The 22,162-nt window shown below is 26.8% G+C and overlaps 1 protein-coding gene across 1 annotated transcript; it reads right to left on the minus strand.

The window, feature by feature from the left end:
• Positions 1 to 4,616: 4,616 nt before the first annotated feature.
• On the minus strand, positions 4,617 to 21,228 carry LOC145833800 (protein adenylyltransferase SelO-1, mitochondrial-like). The gene is made up of 13 exons (XM_082940990.1): positions 21,031 to 21,228; positions 19,394 to 19,525; positions 16,315 to 16,514; positions 15,597 to 15,803; positions 14,765 to 14,942; positions 13,879 to 14,009; positions 11,799 to 11,910; positions 8,605 to 8,763; positions 7,655 to 7,803; positions 6,996 to 7,134; positions 6,239 to 6,376; positions 5,905 to 5,994; positions 4,617 to 5,287 (listed from the first exon to the last, which is right to left on the minus strand). The coding sequence occupies exons 1-13, from the start codon at positions 21,178 to 21,180 to the stop codon at positions 5,144 to 5,146; spliced, it is 1,929 nt and encodes a 642-aa protein (XP_082797116.1). The 5' UTR covers positions 21,181 to 21,228; the 3' UTR covers positions 4,617 to 5,143.
• Between the last annotated feature and the right edge of the window lie 934 nt (positions 21,229 to 22,162).

Raw genomic sequence — 22,162 nt, forward strand, 5'->3', positions numbered from 1 at the left:
CAACTTTAATTGAATATTTAACAGCTTGACAGCAATCAAGATTTGCAACCAAGCCAACCGACTTCGGAAGATGAGGATGAGACGATTCTGAAGAAGATGGCAAGAAAGCTGGGATTCGATGAAAACTGCATTTTCGTTCACAGAACCGTCAGGAAGAGGAGGCTCCCGCGTTTTCAGGAACCGTACTCTCAAGTCGACGAAGCCCGCGAAAAAATCAAAGAAAGTTGTTTATTGTAGTTTGTGTTTCTAATAATAATACTCTGTAAACACTTAGAAAAGTATCAGTACTAGTAACACTACAACACTGTATAAAACTAATAATAAATTTTTGCATATCAGTCTTTATATTAAACCATATTTAGGTAACTTTGATATCTTCACAAAAAATACATTTTTATATCTAACAGTTGTGAATAAAAAGAAAAACGATCTCAGTCAGAGTGACTGTTTCGTGTGTGTTTTCATATCAAAGGAGAAATTCACAGTTTCGAGAAACCTGACGAAAGCCGTTGAGCCAAGCAACTGCCCGGCTCTCGCTGGAAAACCAAAGTTGTTCTTCATTCAGGTAAAAACTGATCTTTTTTTAATGATTTTTTATTGAAAGCTCTAACTGTTACTGAGGCATGGTCAAATATTATTTCTATTACTTAATGAATAGCATATTTGGTTAGTTTACGATAACAAAATTATGCAGCCTGTTGCACACAAAATCATCAATACATATTTGATTTCTAAAAAAAATAATTTGTTCCCTTTTTATATCAAAATTTTTATTTTAATTCTCTTTTTATTACTCAAAACTCACCAATTGCCTCACGGCCAGGCGCCCAGAGGTGAAAAGAAAGATCTGGGGTTCGATTCCTACCACGTTGTCAGGGACGACGAGCCCTCGACATCGGGTCATGGCAACCAATCAGCGGAACCAGAAGAGAGTGGCCATGGCAACCGGGAAGCCCCGTGCGTGAGACACCTGCTCCACTACGACAACCCGATGCCGCGGCAGATTCCGTCGCAGGCGGACCTCCTCATCGCGCATTCCACTTGCAAAGGTTGTTTATTTGATAGTTTGATACTATATTAACCGAAATACACCAAGTGCTTAGACCAAACTTTTTGAGAGCTTTTTTTACCGTTCAACAAATAATATAGTGTATTTACTTGATGGTTGTTAAAGTTTGTGGCTGTTTTAAAATGTTAACAACGTTGCAAAGCATACAAAATTGGTTTTTTGCGAATGTTGGTTTTGTAGAGGAGTTTTAAGAATTTAATGAAATAATATAAATAAATTTAGTATTAGTTTTTTGTTGTACTCAAAAGGTATTATGTTTGTGTAACTTAATTGAAACTGTGCGAACTAGTGTTATTTACTTTAAATAAATTTTATTACTTTGTTGGTTAAAATTAAAAATTTTACACTTTTCACTTGCAAAGGTTAAATGTTTAACGTTGTTTTAACTTTATTCGTTTATTTGTTTGATGGTTGTTAAAATCTGTGGTAGTTTGAAAAGAAAAATTAGCTTTGCAGTGCAAAACTTTATTTGTTTGTTAAAATAACTCTATTTGAGACATTTAATCTTTATAAAATTTATGATAGTTTTAAAAGCTAAAAACGTTACAAAGCATACAATTTTTTTTAACAAACGTTGTCTTTATACAGAACAGGTTTTACTGCCGTAGTTTTTCATACTTTTTGTTTATTTTTTTTCAAAAAATACTATAACAGTGTAACTTAATTGAAACTGTTTAGTCTTAAACCATTTAGTGTCACAAATAGTTTTCAAATATTTATTTATTTTATAACAAAACTGCAACCTTATAAGTTGTTATGTAGATTAAAAATAAACCTTTGTACTCAATTCCACCCGTTGTTAAAGAAGTATTTAATGTTAAGTAAGTCTGCTATATGTTTTAAAAACTAGTTTTCAAACATGTTAGCATTTATTATGCTATTTAAATCTTGTAGACGTTTCTAGTATACTATTTTAATTTATTATTTTATTAGTTTTTAAAATGCATTCTTATACAGTTTTTACATTATAAAAAGGATCTATGGAACTTTTATATACAAATGTGCTTAATTTCAAAAACTGTATGTTCTAAAAGTAACACTTATTTACTGAAAACCTAAAAAAAAATAATTTGTTAAAAGTCTCAATATCTTTCAGATTATGAATCGTGCACTAAAACTTACGGCGAGGCTTCTCCTTACCTTAAGTATTTGACACACGTCATCATCAAATACCATATGACGCAGGATCTGCTATCCGTGAGTTTGTTAATAAAATTTACAAACATATGTTTTTAAAACCGTTACATTTTGACCGTAACAGTAAATTTTGTATAAATTGATTTTACAGCTTTCTGTTGTGATATACAATGCAAACTTTATAAATCAAAATAAAAACTTGAACATGTTCTGGAGAATAACTAACTAGTTTAAGCCTTAAAATGAATGTTCCAATAACTTTATTTTTACCATAAGTTTACTACATTCAGTAAAAACTCACTTGTGACCTGCGTATAACAATTACAACTTCTACTAATTGTAGATGATGACTCACGTGAACTACTTGATGTCGAACAAGCACACGAACGAGGACCAAACCAAGCAGATGCCCTCTTTCGTCAGTCAACTCACGAGGAAAATCCGGTTCCTACCAAAACATTAAACTCTTTCTGCAATCGATCTGTGTAATTTACTACGTCTTTCATCGTGTAATAAACTTTCTTTTCTATTCTGATTTTAAAACCACCGAAAACTAATTAAAAATTTTATCGGCGTATAGCCAAGAAGTTTACTATTGTTTAGGAACATGTACAAAACCTTTTAAGTTGTAGTAGTATAGGCTTTCCGTGGAAAAATTAAAACTTTTGATTTTCTTAAAAAGTTAAAACCATAAACCAAGTGACATCTGGAATCAATAGAAAAAGTTTACAGTGTTCAGAAAATCAAACTTTTATAAAGTTATAAAATTTACTTGAAAATGATATAGTATAAATATCTAACACATCAGTGGTATGTCCCGATGGTGTAGGGGTCCGAATGACTAATTTGGTAACTGTGAGTTGAATAAAGAGTCTACAGAATAAAATTTGAGTTAAAAGTTGCAGCTCGAGTCCCAGTGGCCGCCACATGTAAAATAAAAGTTAATTTGTTTTAAAATTTAATAGTTTGTGTTTGTCAAGATTGTAACGTTTAGGTTGTCATAACTTTTTAAATCACAATACCATTGGTTAGAAACGTTTTAAACTAAATTGATATTAATCATCTAAAAGAGAATAATTCGCACGCCAGAAAATATTCCTCCGTATTTTGATAAACGTACTATTTATTCACTAACTGTTTCAATTTCACTTGTCTGTAGTTGCTCCTTATCTATACCAAACCAGTATAAATTTTAACGCAAATACACAAAAAAAAATTCATCCGTTCTAATTACAGGCCAATATATTTTGCAAAATTTTTAAATACATGAATTATTATTGTAAAGGCCTGAAGATCCCTTTTGGGTGAAACGACGTTGCCTTTATGCAAGTAAAATTAATATTAGTATATGTAGTTAATAAAAAGTCGATCATATTTTCTCAATAGTCTAATTTAACCTAAACTATTTCGTTTTCTCCCTAGATAAGCATCCTGTTATAGTAACTATATTGCTTACACTAATGATTGGAGATTGTTTTTTGCCTACTAAAGTAATCTCTACAGATACATGAAAAGTTCTCTGTTCTTTTTCTCAATTAAAATTAATAAATACTTTATCTTAGTACAAAACTCACAATAGTCTTACTTAGTTGGTTCAAAAAAAAAATTAGGAAAGATACTTTTTACAGTATCACAACTTTGGTTTCAACAATATTTTTTCACTGTTTTCAAAGTTTGATTTAAATATTGCACCACACATGAAGTTTCTATTTGAAATGACAAAAATATGGAAATTCTTTTTAGCATACTAACTCGATAAATTCCTATTTTTAGCTCCTTCGCAAATTATATTAGTGAGGGAAACTAAACAGGTTCAAACTTTTGGGACCATCCCAGTGATTACAACAACAATTAGTAGGGACCTTATAAGTTTTAGGTTCTATAAAAAGTTTAAAACTTCGTTTTCAACTAACGAATAGAAAGCCTACAGGTGGTCATAGTCTTGGACATTTTACAAACGTTTAAAAATTATGCTTTAATATTTATTTTTAACATTCCAAAAAACTAAACTAACATAACTTCAAAAAAGTTGGCATTTTTACTCAATAAACAACTGTATTTAAAAAATTAAGACTTTTAACTTAAAAATAATGACTAACAGAATCTTAATGCTCTTATTAGTAAATGGTTTTGCAAAATTAAGATGATCTGTATAAATAATAATAAAAATTGCAATATAAATTTTTTCAAGCCTTCAAGTAATATACTACACAATTATTTTTGAAAGTCATAAAACTTCTTTATTCTAGTTTGCATATAACAAATAAAAACGTATCAAATTACACAGTAATGTTAGAAAAATTTTCAAAATTTTCACGTTCAAGGAAAATAAAAAATATATTTAAACATTTATTTTTCATTATTACAAATCATTAATAATTGAAAGAAAAACCAAAATCATTTTGAAAATAAGTTAGAGTTAGTCAGTATAATAATCAAACACAGATTTTCGATAATCAAAAAATGATATAATTTATAATTTAAAAACTTTGAAACTTTAAACAAGCGTAAGTAACATAATGATTTAACCCTAATTAAGTTGCATTGTTTTTCAAACTTAAGTTTCCTTAAATAAAAGGTTTGAACAAAAAGTTGTCATTAAAATGCAAAGTTTAGGGCAAAAATAAAAGTTAACTGCAAAAACTAAAATATTATAAGCAGGCAATAATCATAAGGCTTTAAAAAAAATCTAAAAAATTACAATATCAAGTGTAAAAAATCAGATCGAATAATAAAATAGCTATCTAAATTTTTCAGTTGGGCACCATATAGTTTTCGCAATTAACTTTTATCGAGCATCTGAAATTTAAATACCAACAAAGATTCCCTAAAAAAATACCATAAAAGTTGAATATCAACCCGAGATGTGGGTATTTAAATTCAAGACGCTACTTTTGGCTGAAAACTGATGACATTACTAATTGTGACGTCATCGATTTACGAAGATCAGGACACCTTCAACGCGAATCTGTTGGAGGGCGGCATCGAACTGTACTTTACTTCTCTGTTTAGGGAAAACTCCCCGTCAGCATCTCCCGTGTCTTCGAATGGCTTCTTCAAAAGTTCCAAGACTCTTCTTACCTTTTGGTTTTTTAATTTAAAAACTTCTTTAAAAGTTGGTTGTTAGTAAATTAAAAAATTTTACAACTATATGCACTACTACTACTTTATCTTTTTTTAAAATTTAATTTAGACAAAGAATGTATCAAAATTGAACATAACGAATTTATACTTATAAAAAGGCTCATAGGTATTACTGCAGCCTCGTACACAAATAGCATCGAAATCACACACAAAAAAAACTTAAGTTTATTATAAATTTGTCTTACTTTCTCATTTTAATCAATCATAAAAACTCCTGTACCAATTTTAGAAGTTAGTAAGAATTCTATTTAAAAGTATATGAATATCTTATTTAAACTGTCTATTAAAATATTTTCAATATCGAGTTTTTAAAACATTCAATCAAATCTTTCTTTCTAAAAAGTTGTTTGAAAACTCAAGATTAAGCTTTTCAAAAGACTAAGTAATTAAGTTTTTGTAATATCATTTTTAACTCCGTCAAGTAGTTTCAGATTAGCTTTATATCAGAAATCAGCAAATAGTTTTAAAATTCTAAAGTAAACTCAAAAAGCTTGAAAATATGATTATATCAGTTAAAACTAAAATAATATAGTGCAAATAAAATGGAAAACAACCTCCATAAAGTTTCCATTTTCAGCTTCTTCGATGGCATTTTGTGCAATGTAGTTTCTTAATATGTACTTTGGATTCGCTCTTTTCATTAGCTATTAATTTTTTATTTAAATTATATAAAAAACAGTCTTGTTTGTATTTTAGTTTTTTTATTTAAAAGTGATTTAAGTTTAATTTAACCTGAACAAGCTCGAAAACAGTAAGTTCTAACATACTAAAAAAATGGTAATTAAAAAATATTTATTTGCTAACAGAATTGTTTTTCAAACTTTATATTCAAAACTCATTTATTTCTCAACAAACTAATCAAATAATTTTGATATTACAACCAAAAACCTTGTTTTTAATTTCGTTCAAAGCTTCTACACTTGCTCTTTTGTTGTTAACATCTAACTTGAGTCTTTCTTCGTACTTGTTCAGCCACAAACTCCATTTTTCCCCCACTTTAACTTCCCAGTCTTCTTTTGACTGCTCCTATTTCATTAATCAAAAGTTAAAATAAAAGAGACTTAGTCAAATTAACATGCTTAATAGTTAAATTAACATGTTTATATTCTCTATTTGATTCAGATCAGACGAAATGTAATTATTTTTGGCTTTCGACAACTTTTAGTTCCGCAATTCGAATAAACTGAGTGTCTTAATCACAAACATTTCAGATGTGCACTCAATGTGATTACAAATTACAAAAACTTTGCTTTTAAAGAGTATTTTTAATATTTATAGTTCTATTTTTTAACATTACTTTTTTTCGGTAAATCTGGCCTGCCGACTAAATACGTTGCCGAACTCTATTATAAGGTGAATAATATTTTACACCCAACTTGAAAAATTTATGGACTACACATAAACTTTAAGAATAATACTTTGACCGCAACAGATATGTATACAAATTTATACATTGAATTTTTTTTCTTTAAATTAATTAAAACAAGATTGTAACTAGTTTAAAGAGAAAATCTTATAAAGTAAGTTGAAAACAATTTAGTTCTACTATGTTAAAATTTCAAACTCAATAATATCATACTTTAAAAAACTTAGATTGTCTACAACTTTAGAGTGAACGAAACAAATATTCAAACTGCAAACAAACTTGAAACTGCGTGTACTTGTCGAGTTTTTCAAGCTCCTGGTGAATTGGCCCTCCTTCCGGCCCCATCATACTTTCAAATCTGGGGTTTTCCCTGGCAAGCACCCTGAACTGACGAAGCTGGTCGACATCGAATTTCGGCCTGTTGATTGGAAGAATACGAGCTGGTTAAAAATACTAACACTGGACAATAATAAACATTTTTTGAAAAATGTATAGCAACTTATATTTGATGTTTAATATTTTACATGCTTAAAACTATTGGCTTGAAAAAGATTAGATGTAATTCATATACAAAACTAAATTTTAAAATTCTTTTTTCATTTGTCAAATTTGTATTCATTTTAACAGAGTATTTATCAAATTACACATTTTTCACGTGTAAAATCTTCATTTTTTATATTATAAACTTAGAATGTATACTTAACCTTAAAAGATGCTAACTGCTTCATCACAAATTATGAATAATAATTTTCTTTATTATTATTTAGTTATAAACTTTAAAAAGTTCTAAAAACACGCATAAAAGATAGCGAAACAATTATTCAATAAAAATTAAAAACTATCGTCAGACTATAATCATAATAGAAAAGCACATTTATTACTAAAGTTTTAATATTGACAATTTTTATTTTATGTAAATGTAAGAACAACAGTTTTACTTCATTAGCTTAAGAACATTGTCATATTGGGCACACGATTGAAACAGAAGGTTTTCAACATTTTTTCTCGAGCTCTCGTATTCAGTTGAAGTGGGTATATGTAATTGAGTCAGTGATCGAAAACAGTTGGTAAAATCACAGTGCGTTTCCTGTATTTTTTACAACCATGAGACCTTAATAATCGCAATAAAATTATATAGTAACACTTGTGTTAACATACATAATTATACTCTTTTTCACTGATGAAAGTAAACTTTTTACTATGTAATATCTCCAAAATAAAAAGTAGTAGACCTGTCGTTCTAATTTGTATATTTACATTGAAAAGTAAAAAAAAATATTTGCTACTTCAGCATAGTTGGTAGTGATATTTATTTAAAGTTTTTAGTAGTAAAACTGGGTCACATAACAATAATAAAGTAAAAATTAAACGACTAGTTAACTACAACATGGATTTAGTAAATTTCTGAAATAAACTATGTAAAATTATTACAGAATCTTAAGACGTAAAATATAGTTATCTTTTTAACTTGAATATAACTTATACTATTTTTACACAGAAACTTTCACTTAGTGTTTAAAAACCAACCTACTTTTTTACCATATATCACGATGTAAAAAAAAAATTTGTTTGCAAGATTGTATTTAAAAAAAAAACTGCATAAAACTATTTTTAAAGTACGTTAAAACTAGCTTTATTAATAAACAACAGAAGAGTGAGTAGTAACTTTCATTTGTAAAAAATATAACTCAACGTTCAAAATTATTCCAACAGTGATTTTAATTGATAAGGTAAACAAAAATATTTTGAATATTTTTAAGTAAAGACGATTAAAGTCTTGATCGGTAACATAAAAAATGCTTAGAAATAAAAATCTGAAAATAATTTGTTTTAATGTCAAATATAAACCAAGATTAATTTTATGTTTATTATTTTAATAAAACTTTACCTGCATGCATGTGAACAGATCTTTAAATAACTGCTCGTCATTGGCTGATGTTTCGACCAATCCCAGCTTACATCTCATTCCCGCCAAAAAGTTTTCTTCAAGTGTTTTGTAATAGGTGGATTGTAAAATTTCAACTGTCTTTTTTATCGGCACGGCCATCTGAAAAAATATTTATTATAAAGAGTGAATATAAAAAAAAATGAGTAAAAAGTAGTTTTAAGTAAACTACAAAACCTTCGTAACTTTTAAGATTTCATATACAACATGCGCTACAAATAGTTTTGTGTGAAATATACGACTAGAAGTCAAATATTTTAATAAACAAAAAAGTCTTAGTTAAAGGTAGTGTTAGCTTAAGTTTTTGCAATTAAAAAAACTTAACAGTTTAAAGTTTAAGTGATTTATAAGAAACTAATTTTGTAGCCATAATTTTATTCTACTCAACTAAATACTGGGTAGGTGTCGAAAATGGACGAAGGGTATTTTTGCACGGCATCAGTTTAGCACAGATTTTTTTTTCTTATTTCTATTTATTTATTTTTTTTGCTATCACTGTTACCCCTAACCCTTACTTTTGATCGATAATTTTTGTTTCTGACTATTTTTTGTTGTTCATTATTACTTTTCATTTATTTATTTTTACTCTCGTGCAAAAATGACTTTGTGCAAATCTCAAAAATATCAACTTAAACTATTTGAATTACGAAAAGTGTTTGTTTTTTCAACTAAGAATCTGTGAAAATTATCTTAAGTGTTTTTTTTATAATTTTTGTTTTAAAAGCTGTTGTAATAATTGATCAACAAAACTTTTTATAACAAAATTTAAAAGAAATATAATTTTTTACATGAAACTAATAATGTTATAAATAAACTATTAAAGGTTAGCAAATTTTAAGCAAAATATTAGCTTTAGTCACTTAAAATGAGTCAGAGTTCAAAAAATACCTTATAAACGTTTGGTCTTACCATAAGTAAACCGAAAAAAAAAGTAGCATTGAATTATACACTTAAAAAAGTATTATTATGAATTTTAAAGTTTTATTCACAAATATTTAACATACAAAAAATTATTAAAAACTTCCTCGGGAATGTCAGAAAAATATTTTTTATGTAAAAAATGAACAAAAAATTTTGTGAACAAATATGACTGTGAAGTGGATATAACTATAACATTTAAATTCAATCCGTATAGAAATCACTTTTAAAATATTCCACAAAAAATTAAGCAGTTATTATAACAGTTACTGTATTGACCTAGCTTATATAAAAATTTAGAAACATGGTAAACATTGTTGTATTTCAAAGTTTATCATTCTAGTAATATAACTGCTGAACAAAATAAACAAAAAACCATATTAATTTACAGTTATAATTCTTTAAAAATATTTTCAAGACACACAAATAACCAAAAACATATTTTAAGTTACATAAACAATAGTAGATAAAACTTAAGCATATATCTATTACGGAAACGGGTCAACTTTGCACAAAATAACTTTTGCACGGATTTCACTTTAATCAGGATTGCCACTCGTTTTTTCAATTTTTTTCCGAGTGTTTAAAAGTACATGTCTTTGAATCTATTTTAAGTTTAAAGCTATGCTTAAGGTAAGAATTTGTGTTAAATACTATAAAAACATTGAAAAGATACTGTAAAGCTACTTTAAATATGTTTTTCAATAAAATAAATTTGATATTGAGAATTTTTTTAATGACAGATTTCTTTAGTCAAATCGAAATTTTACAACTGAACATTTTGAAAATTGTTAAAATTTAAGTTTTTTTTAGTGATTTTTGTTTAAAATTCCAGGTTTTTCAAGGATTTTTTTCAAAATTTCTTAAATTCCAGTTTTTCCAGTTTTTTTGCCTAAATTGTCAAATTCCAGGTTTTTCCAGGTTAGATGGCAACCCTGTTTAATAATTTAAGTTTACTAAACCAGAGATAGACAGCCTTTTATTGTCGCTGGTCAAATGTTATAGTAAAATTTGCTCGTGGGCACAATGGGCCCCACAATAAAATATAAGAAAAGCTATCAGCGGGCCGCAGTTATTTCAAATATTTGTAGTAATCAGCACAAAATACAACTTTAATCAAAAAATGTGATAAAAAAAGCAATAATAGAGCACTAGCAATGAGCAGTTATTAAATAAAGAGGGTAACTGTAAGCTTTTACCACAAAAACTTTTCTTATTGCTGTTTTTTGAAAAAGTATGTTTTGAGTTTAAAAGCATCTTCAGGGCCGCTTTTGGCCTGCGGGGCCGCAATTTGCCCACCCCTGATCTAAACTTTTTATGTTATCAAAATAAACCTTATTAAAAGTGAAATGGATTTAGTGAAAACTAACAACAAACAAAAATAAAGCAAACTTGAAACATAGTTACAAGTAATCTAAATAATAACAGCGCAAAAGTGACACTCATCCATTTTTACACCTATATATTTATAAAATTTTACACCTATTTATTTACAAAATTAATCAGCAGGGTTGCAACGCAAAGTTTTGTAAATTTAGTTCGACCTTTCAAAATTTTGACCAATTTAGCCTGAATTTTACTTTCCTTTTAGGTGCGCGCGTTTTAGATACACACTTCCAGTTAAATACGAATGTTGAGTACACATATTTTGAAAAGTACGCATTTTATTACACACTTATTATTCTTTACACATTATTGGACCAGTTTAAAAACTTTTTGTCACGTTTCTTTTTTATTTAGACTAGTCATTTTTTAAATGTCCTTGCCACAGATCATCAATACTAAAAAGATTACTAACAACATCTACTTGTTCAAACAGGGTAATAGTCCAACATGTTTCTCGGAAAATTTCAAATTTTAGTCTAACTTTATAAATAATTTTTCTATTTAATTTTACCATTTGAACGCTTTGGAATTTAATAATTTTGTAGGTAAATTTCTAAAAATTTTTTGCAATTTTAGTCTGACTCCAAATGATTTAGTATTTTTTGCCATTTTATGGCTTTGAAAATTACATAATTTTATAAATTAGAACTGACAAATTCTGAAATTTTGCCATATTGACCTGAAAAAACTGACTTGTTGCCATTTAAACCTAAAATAATTGAATTGGCCTGACTTTTTCCGATTAAAAAAAAAACTGATTCAGCCTGACCCGTGGCAACCCTGATCACAAGACTAAAAGCTGTATAATTATTTATTAATTTGTTAACTAATACCTGTATGGCTTCAGCGAATTTAACCAAGTTCCAATGACACATTTCAGGTTGTTTTTTATAAGTGTACCTTCCGTTTTCGTCAGAAGAATTACAAATATAGTTTTCATCAAACCTGTTTTGATCAACAATCTATTTATGTATTTGAAGTTTAATATAATATGTCACAGTATAAATTTCTAAACTTTTATGATGCAAAATATTAAACGAGGTTCGTACATACCAATAGGGATTATTTTTTATATAGGATTTACCAGAAAATTTTCGTTAAATAGTTAGTATGTAACTTGAGCATCAATACAAACTTGGTTGACTTTACCAACTAACAACATCTTCATTAAAATATTAACAAACAAATAGAGTATATGTTCAAATAAATACAGTGCTTTTATACTTTTACAGTTTTAGCTTCAAGTTAAAATGTTGTTTTTTATAAACTGTTTGTGCATGTATTCTTTTTGAAAGAATAAAATAAACTCGTGAAAAATTTTGATTTAAAAAAGTCGGTAAAAACAAATAAAAAGTTAGACACCTTTTACCAAGTTTACAAATACAATCAAGCTATTAAAAAATAGTTATTTTAAAAGTAATAAAAAAAATTACTTGTGTGAAGCAAACATTAACTAAAATAAATTTTAATTTGATAAAAACTTATAGTACGAACACGTATTTCTAATAAAAAACATATAAGCTTAAAACGTGTTACAACATTAAACTTTTTTTTATATCTCATAAAATACTTATTTTTAAAATTTCCATTTAATAATTTTATCTTTACCAACCAAAAAGTACAAAACTTGACCAACAACAGTTAGACATACTACATTAATTTGATGTACAGTAACCTCTCGCATCTTTACGCAGTCGTGACGTTACGCACTCTCGTTTAGTTACGCATTTTAAAATTCTAATAAATTCAAAAAAGAATTTTTTTAATTTTGCACAAATTAAGTTTATTGTATTTTTTACATTGAAATATGCTTTTAAATGCTAAGTCACCTCTCTATATCTTTAGAATTTGTAAACTTATGTTTCTTGATTAATTGATAAATATTTAGTTATACCTCAGTATATCAGAAATTTCGTTAACAATAAGAGATTAAATTAAAATTCTGAAAGATATATTACTGTGTCAAATAATGAAAATATAATGAATTAATGAGAGTTTAACATACAAATAAATATTACACCACTGTATATAGACATCACACCATTTTTTAATTGTAAACAAATGCTTAATTATAAATTGAATTTGCTAAGTAGAATAGAATATAAATGTTTAGTATCAAATAAGTAACATGTAAATAAAGATAAAGATAAAATTTACTTATTATTACAATTAATAAAATTAATCTACAAGTATTGTTATTTTATGTTAATTTAAATCCTTTTTTTAATAAATGTTCAGTTTTATTTTTGTTTTCATTATTAAAACAAAATAAACAAATTTTTAAAAGTGGGAAAGTCCCAGTCTGCTTTTAACTAGAAGCAATATCAAAAAACAGCCATTATAGTAAGTATATTTAATGCCTCTCGTATCTTTACGATCTCTCGTATCTTTACGCACTTTTTCTGTGGACACAATGTGCGTAAATAAGCGAGAGGTTACTGTTCTACATAATATTTTTATTCATAAATTCCAAAACATATTTAACTAAACAATAAGTACAAAAACATTTAAAAATATCAGCGATCATAAAACAGCACAAACTCCCATAATAACTTAAAATTATTGAAATTAATTACAATTAAAATTACTAGTGTAAATAACGCGTCAATAAACCCGAACTAGCATGACAAATATACTAAAAAACAACCTAAAAAAGACTAACAAACCAACTTAAAAAGCAACCACAAACCAACGACTGGCAAGCAACAGTCCTCACAAAACTCCAGGATATTAACACTTAAAATGAGTAAACTATTTAGTAATAAAAAGCGATAATACAACTAACCATGAAACTGAAACAAGCAAATTAAAACGGCTAACCAACTACTAAACATAATATTTCAGACTTCCACAACACTAGCGATTAAAGCTAGTAAAATGTATTACTAAGAAAAAAAATAACAAACAACTAACACGTCCATGAAGCCGAAAGGTCCGTAGTCGATGGTGAGGCCGAGGACGCTCATGTTGTCGGTGTTGAGGACTCCGTGGCAGAAACCGACAAGCTGCCATTTGGCGACCATCACCGCCGTCCGCTTGCAAACCTTTTCAACATCACTTTAATAACTAATTTGAAATTTCAACACCACTTTACTAACTAATTTGAAATTTCAACACCACTTTAATAACTAATTTGAAATTTCAACACCACTTTACTAACTAATTTGAAATTTCAACATCACTTTAATAACTTATTTTAAATTTCAACATCACTTTATTAGCTTATTTGAAATTTTAACATCACTTTATTAGCTTATTTGAAATGTTAACCATATCAAATCTAGTAATAAGCATTGATAAATTGAACTTACAAGCAGAATGAATATCACAAACAATTTAGTTTAATACAGACATTATGGTTATACTATTTTGTTGAGTATTTAAAATATGTAATAATTAAAATGTAAATTTAATAAAATCTGTTCGAAAAATATAGTTTTAGCACATAAAATCGTTTTATAGAAATTTCTTCCAGGTTTTATGATTTCCTTCCTGTGTTTTAATAACACAAGCTTTCTTGTATTTAAAAAAAATAAATTAGAATAAAAGTTTTCAAAAAAACATAAAGTAGTGTAAAATTATAGAAAATTTACTGAAATGTACCTTTAAATGTTATTTTATAATAAATAAAAATATAATAATTTACATTTTTCTCTGTGTATAACAATTATTAATTTTTTTTTATTCAAGGTTATTTTGCCTAACATTTTAAATTGAAGGGTTTCCTGTCAAAAACCCACCATAGCATACTTTCATGATATATTATATATAAAAGTATTATAAAAACAAACAAACCAACCTCTCTGTAGAACTCCAAATATTTTTCTTCCTGGCTTTCAAACTCCCGTTCGATGTCGGGATAAAAGCTCCTCACTGTGAAGTCGAGCATTTGTTTCAACAGAGGTAAATTCCCCACACTGGAACCTTCCCTGCCAGTGTACCTGTCCACCGGCTTGAAAATCTCAAACGATCCGAATCTTGCATAATATTGCTAGTAAATTCAACTGCTCTAAATTTAGAAACTGTTTTTTTACATATTTTTGTAAACAACTACTCAGTGACTTTATGAATTTTATTATAATAAATATTCTATCAGCAGGGTTGCCACTGGTTTTTAACAAATTTTCTCTAGGTTTTCTGAATTTATTCCAGGTTTTAAAAAGTACATGCTTTTGGGGTCTAATTTCAGTAAAAAATTAAGTTCAAGGTACAAAACTGTGTTAAATAGTATAAAAACATTGAAAAGATACTGTGAAACTACTTTAAATATGTTTTTTAATAAAAAAAATTTGATGATAAGAAATTTTTTTATTATTTTTATGACAGATTTTTTGAGTAAAATCGAAATTTTACTACTTAACATGTAAAAACTGTTTGAAATTCAAGGCTTTTTAGTGATTTTCTTTTAAAATTCCAGGTTTTTCCAGGATTGCAGGTTTTGTGGCAACACTGTATAGTATTTACTTTTCTACTTTTCATTTTATTAAAGTTTAACTTTTGGTGAATTTTTAAATTTTCAAAGAAATTTACAATGAAAAAATTTAAATGATCCAAATGTTACAATAATTGGAACCCGTAAAAGATCAACATAAAATAAAAAAATAACTTAAATAAAAAAAAAACCAAAACACCTCAAAAACGAAGGGGAAAGTCTCAAAACGACGGCGCAATCTTCCAGCTTGGCCCTGCCGTCGTAGAACATGTCCCTGACGACCTGGGTGTCATGGCTGGTCACCAGGCAACCGGCCCTGGTCGTGGGGATTCCCAGATGGTGCATCCCCTCGCTGCACAGGAACTCCCTGATGGACGACCTGAGAACTTTTCTCCCGTCCGCCGTTCTGGTAAAAAGTTGTAATGAAGAAAGTGATAAAGATGATGTGAGAGCACATTTTCAGTTTAAAATCGAAATGTAAAGTATAAAAATACTGTGTTAGTTTGAAAATAAAAGTAAAAAGTTTGAGACAAGTAAGTGTTTCTACAAAACCTTGTAGAGTTTTATAAACTTTTATAGTTAAGAATAATGCATGTTTTATTATTTGACTTTTTTGATTAAACTGCATACAAAAAAACAATTACAAAACTATAATTGAGCAGAAAATAATTAGGCACTTCTTTACAACCAATACAATTATACTAATAATTATATGTGTTTCAAAAGAGTCAAGTGATTAAAATTTTAACACAACGTTCCTACTTTTTTATATCGTTTTAAAACATACAATTGAAACAAAAGCCAATGCTTTCAGAGTTTTAGTTAAACATTTTTTTTCAAAGAAGTATGAGTTTGCTAACAACAGAAAGTTATGTGAACACTTCTTGTCAAAAATACAATCAAGTTGCAACAAAAACCTCGAAAAGGGAGTTTTTCCAGCCCCCTTGAGTTGCATCTCCCACTTCTCCCCCTTGTCGTTGACGACCTGTCCCAGGGAGATGGCAGCCCCGTCGCCAAGCTGACCCGAAAAGTGACCGAACTGGTGGCCACAGTAACAGTGGGCCGCAGTGACGCTTCCCTCCAATTTCCTGTTGCCCCCAAACACCTCTGACAGCTCCTGAAATTATTATTTTTTTTTTTGAGAACTTTTATTTTAACTTTAATTTAGCACTAACTTTTTGTGTTTGGTTTTACTATTGTAATGTTTTATACTTTATCAGTACATGAATTAAGAATAATATATTTAATACATAGACAGAATATAAATTAATTGTTTTTTTCAAGTTGGCTTTATTTTTTACACGATTAATTAGGAGGTTTTACATTTTTTTAAGAAAATATAGTATTTTTCAAAATGTAAGCTATAAAAATTGTAGAGTACAATAAGTTTTTTACGGAAGGCTACAACTAAAATAACAAAAAAGACTATTTTTCTTTAAACATCTATGTCCTCCTAAAACTTTTAGGGTGCTATTTTTAAAATTTTTCATTACAACTTTCATAAATTGAAAACTATTTCTCAAAAAAGGGTTTCGTTTTTATAAATTTTATATTCATAAACGAAGTATTTTATTAATATAAATAAATTATAAAATTTTATATTTTTAATTTTGATCATAATTTTTATTTAAATCATCTTCCTACAATTTTTTTAGAATTAATGGAGAAAATTTTCTATAATTTAAAATTAAACTGCTTTAAAAATAAAGGATAAACAAATATGTAGTTTTTTATTAATATAAAAAAACATTTGCCTTAAAAAATTTCTTTTCCATGTTTGCATTGGAATCTTTTTACAAAATTAATTATATTGCAAAAATTATTTGTGTTTGTTAATTTTTTCTATAATTAAGAGAGTACAAAATAAATAAAAACACATATAATTAAAACGGATAAACTACTCTTACAGTTATATTTACTTGATTCTTTTAATATAAAACATTTGATTCCCTTAAATATCTTGGCAGCTGTTGTTGTCATAATAGTATTCTTAAAATTCATATTAAGTCTCAATTAAAAATTTGATTATACAGCATTTAAGTTATATAGTGTGGTCTTAAAATTTTTGATATCACAACATAAGTAATATTTTTGAGATTTTAAACTTAACTACAGGGTTGCCACTCAATTTTTCTAAAATTTTTCCAGGTTATCCAAATTTCTTCCAGGTTTTTAAAAGTATACATTTTTGGGTCTAATTTTAATTTAAAGTTAAGTTTAAGGTAAGAAACTGTGTTAAATAGTATTAAAACATTAAAAAGATACTGTAAAGCAATTTTAAATATGTTTAAATAAAAAAAAATTTGATGATGACAAATTTTTTTTATTTATATGATAGATTTATTTTGAGTCAAATCAAAATTTTACAACTGAAAATTTTTAGAATGTTAAAATTTCAAGTTTTTCCAGGATTTTTTAGTGAGTTTTGTTCAAAATTCAAGGTTTTTTCAAAATTTCTCAAATTTAAGTATTTTCCATGTTTTTTTTGCCTAAATTGTCAAATTCCAGGTTTTTCTAGATTTCCAGGTAAAGTGGCAACCCTGTAAGTAGAACAATTAATTACTTATTTTTATGAGATTGCAATTTCTTTAGTAGTTAACTATATAAAACAAATGAAAGAATAAATTACTAACTTACAACACAACTAACTAAAATCACACTTTCAAAATCTTAAGAAAATATTTAATAAAATATTTAGAAGATATTAAGTGTTTTTTTATGTTGAAAATACCACACACTCTTATTAATATGGCTAAATGTTTGAGCATTAAAATAAAGACAAAAGTTAATCTGACAAAAAGCTTTAATTTTTAATTTAATCAAAATTAATCACTCCTAGTATACTAATCTATTCCAGAAGATTATGAATATATAAAAATGTTTGTTTACTACAAAACAGCAAATGATGTACTTTTTCTATTTTTACATAAGCATTCATGGCATTTTTTCTATTAAAAAACAGTCTCAAACTCTTCCCTTTTCAATGGTATCAAAATCTAGACTGAACTGAAAACTAAAAAAGTTAAAGATGATAAAATTATTTTGTGGCAAACAATACTGAAAATAAGATTTTATATGTCAATTCTTGAAAAAAAAAGATAAATCAAAAATTAAGAAAAGAAGAAAAATGTAAACCCTCACAACTATGGTCAATAAATCAGTGTGGAAAGAAGGTCATCAAGCTGCAAATCATTTGCTTGTAATTTATACTGAGCTAACTTTAAAACAATAATAAAATAAATTTAAAACAAATGAAAGAATAAATTACTAACTTATACCATAACTAAAATCACACTTTCAACATCTTAAGAAAATGTTTAATAACATTTTTTGAAGATATTAAATGTTTTTTTATGTTGAAAATACCACACACACTTATTAACATGGCTAAGATATATATAAATATATACATTTCTAAAAAAAGTAATTAAGTAATAAATTTAAGTTTAAAAAAATGGGTAGCACTCCTTTTTAACCCATTACTGTCAATATTGAACATTTCAAACCTAAAAAATAATGTTTTATATTACTCAGGGTTGCCAAATGTTTTTGGCAAATTTTATCCAGGATTTCAAAATTTCCTAAAGGTTTTTAAAAGTACACATGTTTTGGTCTATTTTTAGTTTATAGTTAAGTTTAAGGTAAGAAGAGACTGTGTTAATTAGTATTCAAAGATTGAAAAGATACTGTAAAGCTACTTTAAATGTGTTTTTATTAAAAATATTGATGATGACAATTTTTTTTATCTATTTAGTAGACTTTTTGTGTCAAATTGAAACTTTATTACTGAACATGTTAAATATTACAAGTTTTTCAAGATTTTGTTTATTTCTTAAATTCCAGGTTTTTTTGCCTAAATAGTCAAATTCCATGTTTTTCCAGGTTTTTGACAACCTTGATATCTTTATAATACAGTAAAGAAAAAAAATCTTTTTTTTTAAGCAATAATACTTTTAATTCAGTTTCAATAGTTGAAAACATATAAACAAAACCGACTCTACTCAGAGTTTCTTCATCATGCTTGGAGGAGTCAATGTTGAGTAGATGCAGTGCTTCTGTTGAAAAAGCCACCAGCTTTGGATTTTCAACAGGAGTTGTATCAACCAATGAATGGCAGTTGTTGCTCACCTGTTTGTATGCAGAAAGTTAATTTGAGGTCATAGAAAGCTTTTTTAAAGCTTGATTAGTATTTAAAAACTTTTTAAAAGAAGAAAATATAAGTTACTCAATAAATGTTTCAAATTTTGTTTAATGTAAAACTAATTTGTAGAATTTTTTCAATAAAAGCAGATGTGGAACAAGTTTTTCATTTTCAATTTTTGATAAGTTTAAAAAGTTCATTTGAAATAGTCTCTTAGGCTTTTATGGATAAAAACTTTGAATTCCAAGAAGCTTTCCTTACATATTTTGATGAAAACATTTAAAAAATAACATACTAACCAAAATAAAGTAACCAAAATTTTTAGTTAAAAAAATTTTGAAGAACAAAAAAAAAAGCGCTCAAATATTTGGTCAAGGACCTGGTGTAAGATATACCTTTCGGTTATCGAATCATACACCAGGATCAGTTTAAAGTCATGTCCAGGACAAAATCTATTTGAATAAGATTTATTTAAGCACTAACGAGGTCTTTGACCAAAACTTAGTTTGTAAAATAAAGATTTGAAAGAACAAATTAATATCAAATTTATAAAGATTAGACTTTAAAATATTGAAAATGATTGGTTAAAAACTGTAAGAAATTTTTACTCCTCTATAGTATTTTAGCTTATTTCTCCTTGAATAATCTTTAATATTTGGATTTATTTCTTTCAAAAATTATTTCAAACTTTCACAGAAGGTAGTTTAATTAATAAAAGTCTGCAGGTTATAAAATTAATTGTTTAAAAAAACACAGTTTAAAAAAGTTTATTTACTGTTATTGTTTTGTAAAACACTGCTGTGCTGACAATTGTAATTTATAAAAATTATAATTCAACTTATTCTATGCTTTTACTTAAAAGTTTATAAAAATATTTATTGAAAAATTGCAGTTTTTAATTTGACAAAAAATTTTAACAATAACCTTGTAATAATAAATACCTAGTAATAATAAATATAGTGGCTTGCTAAATAATCAGCATGACACTACTTTAATCTGATAAAACTATTACTTATAAATTAATCATTGAAATTACAGTAAAAAATAAAAAGTTAACCAAGAAGCTAAAATAAGTTTTAAAATGAGTTTATTTTCCAACTTTTTAGTAGAAAAACAACTAAAAATTTATGTTATTCTCATTTATGCTTGGATAATTACTTTTGACTAATATTATTGTTACTAAAACAGATTTCGATAAAACTACTATATATTAAAACAATTGAAAATTTGCTTGGTTTCATTAATTAAATATTTTTTTACTGTTTCACTAAAGTGATTGATGATAATAAAAAATATAAGTATCTGTGAAATAAAAAATAATTTAAAGAAATACAAAGAGATAGTATCTTTGCTTATTAGCAACAAAAATGTTATGTTTTAATAAGTTAGCCTGATACAAGATATCTAAAAAACAAAATTTACTAATAAACAGTTTTTATTTCAAACTTTTTTTATGGTAGAAAGCTTTACTTTAAAAAGTACAAACACATACTTTTCTAGACCCAGGAACCTTTGAATCGTCAACTGGCAGTTCTTTCAGAGCAAGGTTTTCGAACTTAAGGTGGTCGAAAACTCCAGTGCTGGCCATTCTCCAAATGTATCTACTTGTGTCACAAAGTTTAAACAGAGTTCTGCTGAGCATTTTAGCTCAGCTGATTTAAATTTGTGAGAGCCAATGTTTGCACAATATTGCAACTTTCGCCAATTTATAATTAGTATTTTTGATATTTATTCTTAACATATTTTTAATATTTTACAATTTGTACTTTTAAAGATAACGGAGAGATATTTCTGTTATCAGCAGTTTGTATCATAAAAAAGTAATAACGAGATTTTTAAAAATTTTCTGACTTTACTCATGTAACTATAAAACAAAAGTCAAAGTTTTTCTGTTTAAAACTTTATGATAAAAGAGGCCGATCAAAAATGTTTGGTAAGTAGTTTTGAAATCAATCTTTTTAATAAAACGTATAGTATAAATATAAAGGAAATTTTGTTATAAGAAAGCTGAAGTTTTGTAGAAATTCAAAATCAGATACTGTAATTTAATTTTTTATTTTGAAATATTGCTTATTTCACTTTAATGAATGCACTACGATTCTTTTCAAATGTAACAAATAAAAAATCTTTATTACTTGTCTTGCTTTTTAAACTCACAGTTTTGATTTATATCCAGCAAAAAAATTTCAAAAAAGTTTTTAAAGACTTAAAAGTCCAATTAACTTTTTACGTCTTTTTTTTTGGTCTATAACTAATAAAAAACGAAAAATACACTTTAAGTCAGTCTCAGTCGTGCTTAATGATTTACATATTTGCTGAATCAGCATTTTTTTAGTTTTGTTTTATTTTTTTATTACGTTTATTCCTAACTGACCGTACCCAAACATACTAAATGGTAATCAAAAAAAAGAATTTTAATGATTTGTTTAAAATATGCTTAAAAAAAAATTGTTGCTGACTCTGCAAATATTCAAACCAGACTGATCCTTTAAGTATACTAGCCATGAAAAACTAATAAGATTGCATACACTCAATTAGACAATAGAAAATTCCCATAAGTATATGGATAATAACTATTAGTCTAGTATAAGTAAGTTTAATCAATATTTTTATATTCTTTTAAA

The sequence above is a fragment of the Thalia democratica genome, chromosome 4 (genome assembly GCF_965202585.1).
Source record: "Thalia democratica chromosome 4, ktThaDemo2.hap1.1, whole genome shotgun sequence".
Lineage (NCBI taxonomy): Eukaryota > Metazoa > Chordata > Thaliacea > Salpida > Salpidae > Thalia > Thalia democratica.